Below are 12,002 nucleotides of genomic sequence, written 5' to 3' on the forward strand. Positions count from 1 at the left end.
GGAGGGGACAATCAAAGTAAGAAATCCATTCTTATTCACATGAAATCAGAAAAGACTCATGACCAGCAGACCCGCAGGAAAGATAAATGTTGAAGGATGCTCTTTAGACAGCGGCCCAAGTGAAGAAGGAAGGGAGGGAGGAAGAGGGATGAGATGGGAAATAGGGTCTCCATGAGTGGATGTCAGGTGTGTAAGATAGATCATCTATGAGAGAGAGGTCCATCACAAAGGACAGGAGCAAGTGGCATTCTCACTTGAGGCCTTGCAGCCTAAAGGAGTGACAGTTAAGGAATGTCAGACCCGGAGTGTGACCATCAGGACCTAGAGCTCTCCTTCATAACACCCTTGGAAGAGCTGCACCACAGCAGCGGTTCCTTGAGCATGGAACTAAGTTAAATGATTGCAACAGAAGTAGACGGCAGTTTCCCAATATAATTGAAGTACAAAAATCAATTAAAGCCTTCCTGCAGTGTTTTCTGTGTCCCGCACTTCTCTAATGGTGGGAGGTATTTTGTAAACAACCCTTGCTCGGTGCTGGCCTCTCTTAAAGTGCATTGTGCTTTAATTAGACTATATCCATAATGCACATAACTGGGATTGTAATTGAAAAGCTAATGATTTTTAGAAGCCAAAAGAGAAGTCAGGGCTGTTGCAGGGATGTAAACTCATCACATAATTTAATTGCTATGAAAGTCTATTGATTGACTTCTGAAACCATTTAGATATGGAAAAAGTATAACTTAATAAATTTAATAATTAAACCTAGATGTTATTTTAAGTTGATTTTTATATTATCAAAATTCAGTTTGCAAGCTCTATGTTATCAAAAAACTTCTAGGTTGCGTAGGCTCTAAGTCTGAGAAGGAAGTTACCTCAGGGGTGCCAGTAAAGGTCTAGATGTCTGTATGGGAAGCCCCATCCTTACATAGCTTTGTCTTCATAGCTTTAACTATGCAGAAAGCCTTGGGGTTGGTATCCTTTCTTATCATAGCAGAGGCATGTAATAGACACAGCATGCTGTATGAACTTTGCAAGGCTGCATTCTCCTGTCTACACACCTTCTGCCACAGTGAAGCAGATAGCAGGACTTGCTTTTCCCATCTGTGGTCATCAGCCACCCAGAAGATAGATGGACTTGGGCAAAGCAGGTGACTGTATGCCTCCAAGGAGGCACCTGCTGGCCTGTGCACATGACGTCCCATTTCTGCTTGAATACCTTGTTCATCTACATCATGCTTACTTGATGTCTTCCATCAAGCTAGAAATGGCCCATCCTGAGGACCACTGTCCATGTAAAGCTGCAGGACATAGTGGAGAACCCCTTCCTGCCCTCCTTTTATGATTACTTTTTCTGATGTCTGGCAAGAAGTTGTCCAGCCCGTCCAACATCTTAAAGAGAGTGTGAAGACAGCTAAGCCATGCATAGTCAAAATGGTTCAAATTAACTGTGTGCATGTGGCTGCTTATGTCACTACTGGCTTCCATGCTGTGCATTCTGTGCATATGTTTTGTCTCCGTTGCTCTTGGCATGGCAAGAACATGTGGTCATCCTCCTGGCTCGCCCCTAGGTTGCTTCCTATCTTCTGTGGCCACTCCTTGTCCCCATTGATCACTCCTCGTCCCTGTTGGCTGCTTTGTGCCCCCCACCACTGCACTTCTTACCCCTTACCCACCCTCTTGTTCCGCTATCTATTCATTTTCCTTCTTGCCTGACACTCTCCGGGTCTGGACCTTTATCCCTGCTCTCTTCTGCACCCCTAATTCCTGCTGGTAACTTCATCATTTCATGGCAGAACTGTCCATGTCCTCACACTTAGTCGCTACCCAGGCCTGTGGTTTGGCCACTGTGTTGGATAGTTTTATGTCAGCTTGATACAGGTTAGAGTTATTTGAAAGGAGGAAACATCAGTTGAGAAAATGCCTCCGTAAGATTTGGCTGTATGGCATTTTTTAAATTAGTGATTGATGGGGGAGGGCCTAGCCCATTGTGGGTGATATTATCTCAGGGATGGTGGTCCTGGGTTCTATAAGAAAGCAGACTGAGCAAGCTAGTGAGCAGCACTCCAGCATAGCTTCTGCATCAGCCCCTGCCTCCAGGTTCCTGCCTTGCTTGAGTTCTTGTCCTGACTTCCTTTGATGATGAACTGTGATGTGGAAACAAAAGCCAAATAAACCCTTTTCTCCCCAATTTGCTCTTGTCACGCTGTTTCATAACAGCAGTAGTGACCCTAACTAAGACAGCCACCTTGACCATTTCTCCCATTTTCAGGCCTGGTGATTGTGGGTACCAGGCTCTTTAGATTGTTCTCAGGCTCCATTCATTCTTAAATAGCCTAGCACCACCTGCCTGGGGGTGGCACTGCCCCCAGTCATGCCTATAGGCCGGTCTGATCGAGACTTTAGTTAAGGTTCCCTCTTTTAATTGACTCTGGTTGTGTCTAGTTGACAATAGAAACATACAGTCCATGTGTCCCATGTAGGAACTCAGTCTTACCCCTTCCCTTTCCATACCTTCAGGGTACGTACCTCTCCCACAGCCTGTCTTCAAGACTGTCTTGTTCTGATTTGGCTGCCCCACACTATGGTAATGTGAAATGTTAACAGGCGTACTAATCTGGTGGAATTCATTGTAGTCCAACACGAGATATTAAGTGGCTGTTGTGTATAGTGTTTACCCTCACTGTCAGGATGACTTGTGCTTTGCCCTGGCAGACAGGGCCCTGCCCTTCCCAGGCTGCGTAATTGGAGATGCAACAACCAGGAGCTGTGACAGAGTTCAGCACCCCATGTACGACATGCCAGCTCCCATGGTGCACGCTTTATAAAATGCTCCTTAATTCAGGGACAGAATATCATTAACTTTGTAAGTGGATGAATACAGTGGACAACCAATTTAATTAACTTCTAATGTCGGCTGTTGGATGGGAGATGGAATGAAATTATGTGTGCATCTCTTGGGCCACCAGCCAGCCTGGATGGGGCTTGGTGGCTAGGGTCAGGAGGTGGGGAGGGAGCAGCTTTGTGCCATCTCTCCTGTCCAGCCCTGGGAGCTGAAATGCGTCAGCTCTCAGTTTGTACTGGTTACAAAGGAGGACACCCTGTGACAGCGACATGCTAAATGCTGCCTTTCCCACGTGCCCCCACCACCAGTAATGCTAGGGAGACAGGCGGTAATGCTGCCTCATCCAATTAGATTGGCTGCCTGTGAGTTTATTATAAAGGGAAGGATCAATAAAGCTCTGCATTGATTGAAACAAAAGCTTTGTTTCATTTATTATTGTTTATAATCTAATGAATGTTAAAATAACTTTGCTTTGATTTATTACTCAATCTGTTAAATTGTTTTAAAGCCAGTCCTTTCGGGGCTTACCTTTGGGGTCTGATCAGAAGAGTATTTTCTGTGAGTACACAGCTTCTCAGAAGCTGTGCTTTAGGTAATTTTTGAGACTTGAGCAGATAGTTAAGTCAGAGCTGCTCAGCCAGTTGGACCCCAAGGGCACTGTGCTGATAGAATTTCTCCAGGAACTAATGTGTTGTGGGGGACTCTTGTCACATTCCTGCCCTCAGTGAGCTTCTTCTGTAAGGCGGCGAGTCTCAGGCAGCTGGAGTAGGCAGCATTTTGCAGGAATAATGGGGTGCTAGGTTGGCCTATGCTGCTTGGAGGAGATAGTGTTTCCATGGAGACTAGGAATAGCAGGGGGTTCCTGAGAATCACCCGAAGAGGAGAAAGAAGGCATGTTGTAACCCCAGAGGCAGAACCCTTGGCCAGCAGTGCTGGAGCCCTGTGAATGGCAGGTGTGCTGACTTGTGTGAGGGCACAGGGCAGAAGGTGTGCACTTGTAGACGGCTGGTGCACTACTGCTGAGAGAAGACTGGGGGGGCAATAGCAGTGGCAGAAGCAGTGCCCGTTTAGAGCTGATGGCCTTACATTGGCAGAGGAGAGAATGGGATTTAGAGATAGACAGTGGGTCTATGGTCTGTTAGATTTGCACATGAAGTAGAGTTGGTGTGCAGAGGAGACATGTGGTGATGGGAATGCTGGGGGAGTTGGGGAAGGCCATCCTTCCCAGGGAAGCAAGAGGAGAGGAGGATTGTAAAACCAGCAGAGGATCTTCTAGAAAGGGCCAATGCAATACATGTGACCTTATCAACCGAAGGTGGGGTGGAGGCCACCCTTGTAGGAGGAGGAGAAAGACTGAAAGGCTTTATTGGGTGCTCTCTCCGGATCCATTGTGTTGTCACTGGGGGTGGGGGTGGGGTAGGGAGGAGACTCCAGAGAAGAGAGTGTGGTACCCAGGAATAAAAGTGCAAACCTATCATCCCATCACTCAGGAGGCTGATGCAGAAGGCAAGCCTGAACCATCTGAAAAGATCCTGTCTTCAAAAAGAAGAAAGGGAGGGACGGAGGGCAGGGCAGGTGTCCTGTGTAGCTGAGGGACATGACTGTCTGATTTGCAAACTGAACACCACTGAAGAGTTGGACTAGAGTGATGCTGTGGTGGTGAGAGCAGAAACAAGATTGGAAGCAAATGTTTTAGCACAGTGTTAGCAAGCAGAATTCCACAGGATATGAAAATATGATAAGACCAAGTTGGGTTTATGCCCAGCATGTAAGACAGGCATTTTTTAAATGTCACCATGCGGAAGTGGTAATGCCTCAGCCTCTGATGTTTTGAAGTTTGTTCTCAAGAGAGTAGCGCTGTCGGAGATTGATTGTAAGAGAGTGTATGCGCTTGAAGGCAGGCAGCACAGAGGAGCGAGGCCACCTCCTTCCCTTGGGTTGGGGCATCTGTCAGGCAAAGGGGAGGTGTATGTGAGGAGGAGGAGAGGTGTGAGTGGTTCAACTACTCATGGTTTATTATTCTGTCAGTTCAAATTGGAACAGTTAAAATCTCTGGTTGCAGGCCTAAAGATTAGTTATTATTATGTTTTACAAAGCTTTTTTCCTGCTTGTAGATTGATTTCATTTTCAAAAGAAAAAAAAAGCCCTGGAATGCTTTATCCATAGAAACAGAAACAGTATGGTACAGTTTTTTGTGAGGAATTGCTTGCCCAATTCTGTATTGCCTTTACTAAGTACTCCTAGTCCTCCTACTATAGCCTCTTTGCCCTGTACTCATCTGTCCCAGCAGTGGTTACAGCGCTGGCACCTGGAGGGCCTCCCCACGGGCATGCTGGGAAATTTCATTGTTGAGTCCACAGCGCTGTGGGAGCTGCCCAACATTTTCATTTCTGACCACAGATAAAATGGCTATTGCCCATCTCAGGGCACATGTAGCATATGCTTGTGTGACTCCCTCATGCATAGGATCTGAGAGATAAATAGCACAGTTGTGTGTCTCTATTGATGAGTCGATTTGGCTTAAATTCAGGACTCAGCCATTTCCTGGAAGAGTGAGCCCCTTACAGGAGCCTAGGTTAATGGTGTGCTCTTTGCTGCCAACATCCCAATGGAAATGATAGATTACCCAAGCCAATTTGTCACATTTGTTTGAGAATACACAGTGATAGAGGTGCTACTTACTAACCGCTTTATCTCTTCTGTGTGGGCTTCTGCTCTAGGCCAGGAAACTTCCAGGTTTGTGTGTAGCTGGAGCAGGAGTACACCAAAGCACATCTCATCTTGACTCTGCAGTCTTGTCACTAGTATCTGGCCTCTGTTGTTCTGACTCTCTTATATGTGCAAGCTGGGCCTACCTCTGTAACATTCAGTCAATGGAGCTATGCAGGTGGCCACACTCCTGAGACTGGAATGTGTCTGGATGGCTGCACTCCCCCTGAGATATGCCCGACAACTCTTCATTTCTAGCCAGTGTGGCTGCTGAAATGTCAGTCCGCCTGGCCAGACTAGCTCCCCTCTGCACACCCCCTGTCATGTACCCACTGCTGGGGGTCTGATCCCAGAGTGCGTTATGCTAGGTCAACCTCAGCATCCCAACACTGAGCTTGTCAGGAGCTCTGCGTGTTGCCTTGGTCTTCAAGGGTGTCAGGGCTTTCGCTCCACACTCATAGCTATGGCAGAAACACAGTGGAGGCTGAAGGCTGCTCGTTAGCAGAAAACTAATAAGCACTGGTGACAGATTTATACATATGTAAAATGTATTTTAATTGTTTTTAGCAGGAGAGGCAAGAAATCAATACTCCAAGATGTGTACTATGAACATGCTCTTTGCTTGGGGGTCTTCTGGCTGCAGGCCAGTGCACTGCCACAAGATCCTGTGCCCTGTGGTGAATGGTGTCCTGGTGTATTGATACAGCGGCAAGAATGATGGAAAGTTGGGCTGAGCTTTGACTTTGGGTATTCATTAGCGCTAATCATGGAGTTTCTGGCTAGAACTGCAGTTTTGATGTATACACTACAGCTTATTTCGGTTTGTTTACATAAACCTTATACTATCTTGTCTGCCTTCTCATGTAAGAGTCAATGCTTAGTTTCCAAAGTGGTCTTCAGTACACTCTCTAGTTCCTCTTCTCCTGAGACAGCTAGAGAGGCATCCTACTCAGAGCTGTGTGTCATGTGGCCCTGGAGCAAGTGTTAGGTTCGGCTAGGCCCAGCCCTGCAATTTTCTCTTCTGGCCCATAGAGGAGGCTCAGTCCCTGCATCTTAATGACGCATAGTCTCTCATTGATGCAGCCTTAAGAAGGCAAACTGAAAGCTGGCTGCTTCCAAGTTCTGCTGTGAAGGCGCCTCACTCCCATGTGTGACCAGAGGAAAATATGACTATGGGCTGGACTATCCACAGAGCAGAGCGCCTTCCTGCCACAGTGCAAATGGGGACAGAGGACAAGAGCCAGCAGAGCCCTGGAATCTTCCAGAGGCAAGGGTCAATGTGATACACAGAGCACCTTGTGAGTGAGTGCTTGGCAGGATGTGGGTGGACGGGAGGAAGAGTTGAAAGAAAAACTGCAGGATTCCAGGGGACGCTGGTTTCTGGGGCTGAAAGCATGGAGGTGAGCTGTGTGGGAAACCAGAGGGCTGGGGCATGGTCAGGAGATATCTTGGGATTGATAGAACATAAGATGACATAAAGAAGAAAGGGGTTGGATAAAGCCCTTCCCCACCCCACTGTGGAGTAGCCAATATGGTCTAGGGAAGCAGGTAGAATTCCATATAAGCATATACCAGATGGGGCCTAGCTTCATGAGAATGTCATGTGTACAAACACATAGACCAAGCACCTTGACTGCAAGACTGGAGCGGAGTTTGCTGCATTGGCAATCAGAGTTTTGTTGCATATGATAGCCAGAGGAGATTAAAACCAAGCACTACTGCAAAAGAATTTGAGTTTTACCTTTGAGAGGCCAAAAGAAGCCATTTGTGCTGCCAGCGGACATAGTCTCAGCCTTCTGATGTGCTGTCCTTGGGGTCTAATGGCAAGTAAAGACCAGGCTATTCCTATGTGGATTCTGAGGAGGAAATACCAAACCCATTCTTGTGTGGACATTGAGCTGGGGGACAAAATCTTAGACTTTGTGGGTATTCTGGCCAGGAGGAAGTAGCCTGTTCCTGTGGATGCTGAGTTGGTGGACATTGAGCTGGGGACCAGACCCTTATGTGAACAATGAGTTAGGGGACTAGACCTACTAGACCTGTTTCCATGGAGACCCTGAGCTGGGGGACCACACTTTACTGTCTGGTCACTCTAGTGGGGTTCCCAGACTATTCCTGTGTGGACATTTGAGGTGGGAGCTGATTAACTTCTATACCTTGGTCCTTAATTGTTGAAGATATTTATTTTTCATAATAGTAAATCTCATCTGTGCCTGTCATGTGGTCGTGGAGTAGATGGTGGTGGGTGTGGTATCAGATGCGTGAACCTTGGAGAGATGAGCCTAGGTCTCCCAAGGATTCCACTCCTGAAAACATGTGTGGCCTGGACTGTGCAGCTTGGGACAACAACACAGTGGCTGTTTGCTTGTTGGCTGACCAGTGCTACTTGGAGCTAACTGTACCGTGCTGGGGGATGGGAGGTAGTGGATAGGAGGTGCTGACCACCCCCTGGCCACCTCTGCCTCAGCTGCTGGTACTGAATGACAGTGTGTCTCCTCTGTCCTCTTTTGTGGTCCAGAATCTCACATAGTAGAGAACCAGTATTGCCCTGACCCTGTCTTTCTCTTTGCTCCTACAGGCACTAGGAAGCTTTTATTTTCTTCACGAATCCTTAAAAAACATCTACCAGTTTGACTTTAAAGGTAAGACTCCATGCCGGCTTCCATGATCTGTTTCTGCAGCCCATCCCTTGTCTGTCCTCTCCAGGTCTCCCTGGCTTTGTTGTCATAAGAAGGCCTGCATGCTCTGGATTTAGTATCACTTCTTCTTAAAAACCTGTCACCCTGGCTTCCCTGCGGGGAGATGCTGCTGACCTGATGCTCTGCCTGTCCTGAGTCAAATGCCAAAGCCTCTGCCCTCTTCTGCTAATCTTAGTGAACTCTAGGTTCCTCCCCTCCCCTCCCCTCCTCTCCTCTCCCTTCCTTTCCCTTTCTTTTCTTGGTTTTTCAAGACAGGGTTTCTCTGTTTTAGTAGTCTTGACTGTCCTGGAACTCATTTGTAGAGCAGGCTGGCCTCAGACTCACAGAGATCTGCCTGCCTCTGCCTCCTGAGTGCTGGGATTAAATGTGTGCACTACCACACCCTGCTAACTCTAGATTTCTTACAGGAACTCAAAAGAGATAGTAGTTTTCTACCCATGGTCCTTTGGAATGCAGTGGTATGAAATGGAATAGAAGAGTTGCATATTTCAGAAACAGAGTGGCTGTGAAACATGCTGGCTGTCATTTAGTAACTGGTGCTGGCCCTGCACTGTTTGCCTGAGTGTCACTGCCGAGGTGGCCCTTTCTGCAGTTCCCCTATCTGGACTCTTTCATCAGGGCTCTAACTACCTGTTCCATTCTATCACTTCTGTTGTATATGAACCTTCTTGAATTCAATGCCCATCTGGGGCCAGATCATGTCACTAAGTTCATGACAATTATAAAAATAACTGTTACATAAAATGTTCTTCTCACACATTTAAGTGTTTAGTTCCCAGCTGGTGATTCTATTTTGGGTTAGTAGTGGTGGAGTCTTTAGACAGTGGGGCCTCTCTAGAGGGTACTGGGTCACTGTAGTCTGGCATTGAGATATAGCCCACTTCTGCTTCATGATCTCCAAATGTGAACAAGTTCTTGCCACCTCTGCCAACACCCCTGCTAAGACTTTCTGCCATGATGGCTTGTATTCTCAAACCCTGAGCCAAAATAATCCTTTTTTAGGTTACTTTTTGTCAGGTATGTGTAACCATTGACCACCTTCATCAGCTGGTTCAGGTTCACTGTTGATGTTCACCCAGAGAGAGTCCCCCTAGGAGACAGAGTAGCTTTCTTTTCGGAATTGCTTTAACATCCTGTCCAACCTTATGATGAGCAGGATTTCTGCCAACAGAGTGCTTGCCACTGCTTCTGCAGCTACAGTACACACGTGGTTTTCAACAAGCATGTGGCCAGGATGAGGTGGCCAGAGCTGCTTTTCCAGGACTCCATGAGCATCAGGTACCAGAGCACGTCTCCAGCAGTGACATTCAGATATGGTCGTTTTTCTGCAATGCTAGGGTAAGACACAGATAGCCTCTTAAACATGAACATCTGAGTGGTGGTGTCGCACAGGCCTTTAATCCCAGTACTCGGGAGGCAGAGGTAGGCAGACCTCTGAGATTGAGGTCAACCTGATCAACAGAATAAGTTCCTGGACAGCTGAGAACGCCTGTCTTGACACTCCCCCCCCCCCCCCACACACACACAAGAGAACACCAAACTCAAGAGGTTCTGAATCCATAGAAAAGTTTTCATAAGAAACCATTTGCATACATATTTTACTACTAAATGAAGTTAGTCATATTGTACCTTGCAAATGCGCAGTGCATCCTGCAAAACCTCCCATTGTAGGCATGTGCTTAGATGCTTCTTTCTGGGACGAGAGTCAATGCTGCAAACATCTAGTGGTGTCACCTGGTGGCCGCTGGCACTGATAAAGCCCACTCGGTCATTGCAGGCTAGGATGGGCACACAGTACTCACTCTCCTGATTAATGGGAGTCACAGCAAGAAATCTTGATAGATTTAAGGATTAGTAACCTGATTTGAAAAAGTAAGAACCTAATTGGGAATTTAAGGAGTCTCTAAAAGTACAGCAGAGAAAGATAGAGGGGACTTCTAATTTCTGGTCCAGTATATATTGTTTGGAAGATGTGGCTCCCATTCTCACAGATGCAAGCAGAACAGCTTTTTTGTATCCAACAGGAAATATGGTCATAGGGCAAACTCACCCCCCACACCCAGACAGACAAGGGCATGGTTGCCAGGAGCAGGCACACCTCTGGGTGTGTACATGCAACAGGATTTGACTGGGTCCAGGAGGCTGGTGTGATTGCGCTTGAGGAGGAAGGCTTTCATGATCCATGTGTTTGAGTTTTTCTTCTAGGAGTTCCACATGATCTCACAGGCAAGGTCAGGTACTGTATTCTGCTTCACAGAGCTTGCTGTCAAGGAAACCAAGTCTCCAGATGACTAGACTCTCATCAGAACCCATCTGGCTAGGAAGTTGAGATAGTCAACCCAGCTTCTAGCCTACTTCTTATGAGATGCAGGGCTGCCAATCAGGGGGAAGATCACAGCCTGGGGCAGGTGTAGTGGAAGATAGGCGCTGCTCTTAGTCGGTGAGATGTCTCCCTGGAAATCCTCAGGCAGCAGAGGCAAGCACAAGGACGGGAAAAGGAAGATGGAGTGTCTGACACATAGCGGCCAGGGACATGGCCCCAGCCCAGCACATCTGTCTGCTTCTTTAACCCAGTGGCTCATGTTCTGTCCTCAGCAGCACGCTAAAGACTTAAAAGTCAGGTTAAGGAGATGAACCAATTCTCTGGCACAGACTCAAATATGACAGAGATCTGGAGCAATTGTGCTGGGAATTTAAAGTGAGTGTGGTTAAGATGCCCAGTGTTGAGGTGCAGGAAAGTAGAAAATGAAACTCACAATAAACAGAAAAAAGAAATAAAGATTAGAGACAAAGTTAATGGAATTGAATATAGGAAATCAGAGAAAATTGGTTCTTAGAAAAGATTTATCAAATTGATACACTGTTAGCCCCATGAACCAAGAACAAAAAAGAAGGAAGATACAAAGTCTTGATAACAGAAATGAGTAAGGGACCACCACTGATACCAGGGGAACAACACCTGTGAATGAAGCTGAGTCAGAGGTAAATCTTCTGAAAAACAGCGCTAGGTTCAGCAGGTTCACTGGGGAGCTCCTGAGGAAACCACGGCATTCTCTATGAAGTTCCCAGGTATAAGCCAAGAAGCACCTCATGGCTTGTCCTGCATGCCAGTACAGCTTGAATCCCCAAACCAGACGGAGACACTGGAAAGAGGGAGACCGACAGACTGCTTCATGAAAACAAAATGCAAGAGTTCTCAGGAAGATGTTAGCAGTGTGTAAGGAGGATTATGCACTATGAACAGTTGGAGTTTACTCTAGTCATGCAATTGACATCACATTCTAAAATCAGCCAATAAAATTGTTCACACCATCTGTTAAAGACAGAAAACCTCATGGCTGCGTCAGTAGATGCAGAAAAAGTGTATGGCAGAATCCAGCAAATGCTCTCATCAAACTGGGAATAGAGATGACCATCCTCTCTCTACTGGACAAGAAAATCAGCTGCAACACCCCCTGGAAAAATGAACGGAGTGTCATTACAGAGGGATCTGGCTAGCCATGAGAAACATGAGCAGGTGGAAGATGCTGGTCTGATGGCTCTACACTGCAGGATCCCAGCTGTGACTGTCTGGAGATGGAAGAACTCTAGAGACATAGAGAATGTGTCCAGGTGGAGTAAAGTGATATGTCTGGGCATAGAAGACATTTTGGACAGAAAAATTGGTGTCATGTGGTACATGACAGTTGTGTGCTTTTGTCAAAACCCATAGCACTGCAACATGAAAAGCAAAGCCTGAAGCACACTGGACT

At 46.8% G+C, this 12,002-nt stretch overlaps 1 protein-coding gene across 2 annotated transcripts in view; it reads left to right on the forward strand.

Annotated features, from left to right (window-relative positions):
- Window positions 1-12,002, forward strand: part of Inpp5a (inositol polyphosphate-5-phosphatase A) — a 196,409-nt gene that overhangs the window by 113,074 nt on the left and 71,333 nt on the right. For both annotated transcript variants that reach the window (XM_075972662.1, XM_075972663.1), the window contains exon 5: window positions 8,130-8,193. In XM_075972662.1, the coding sequence (XP_075828777.1) occupies window positions 8,130-8,193 (64 nt within the window). The remainder of the gene's footprint in view (window positions 1-8,129; window positions 8,194-12,002) is intronic.

Source organism: Microtus pennsylvanicus, chromosome 5 (genome assembly GCF_037038515.1).
Source record: "Microtus pennsylvanicus isolate mMicPen1 chromosome 5, mMicPen1.hap1, whole genome shotgun sequence".
Taxonomy (NCBI): Eukaryota; Metazoa; Chordata; class Mammalia; order Rodentia; family Cricetidae; genus Microtus; species Microtus pennsylvanicus.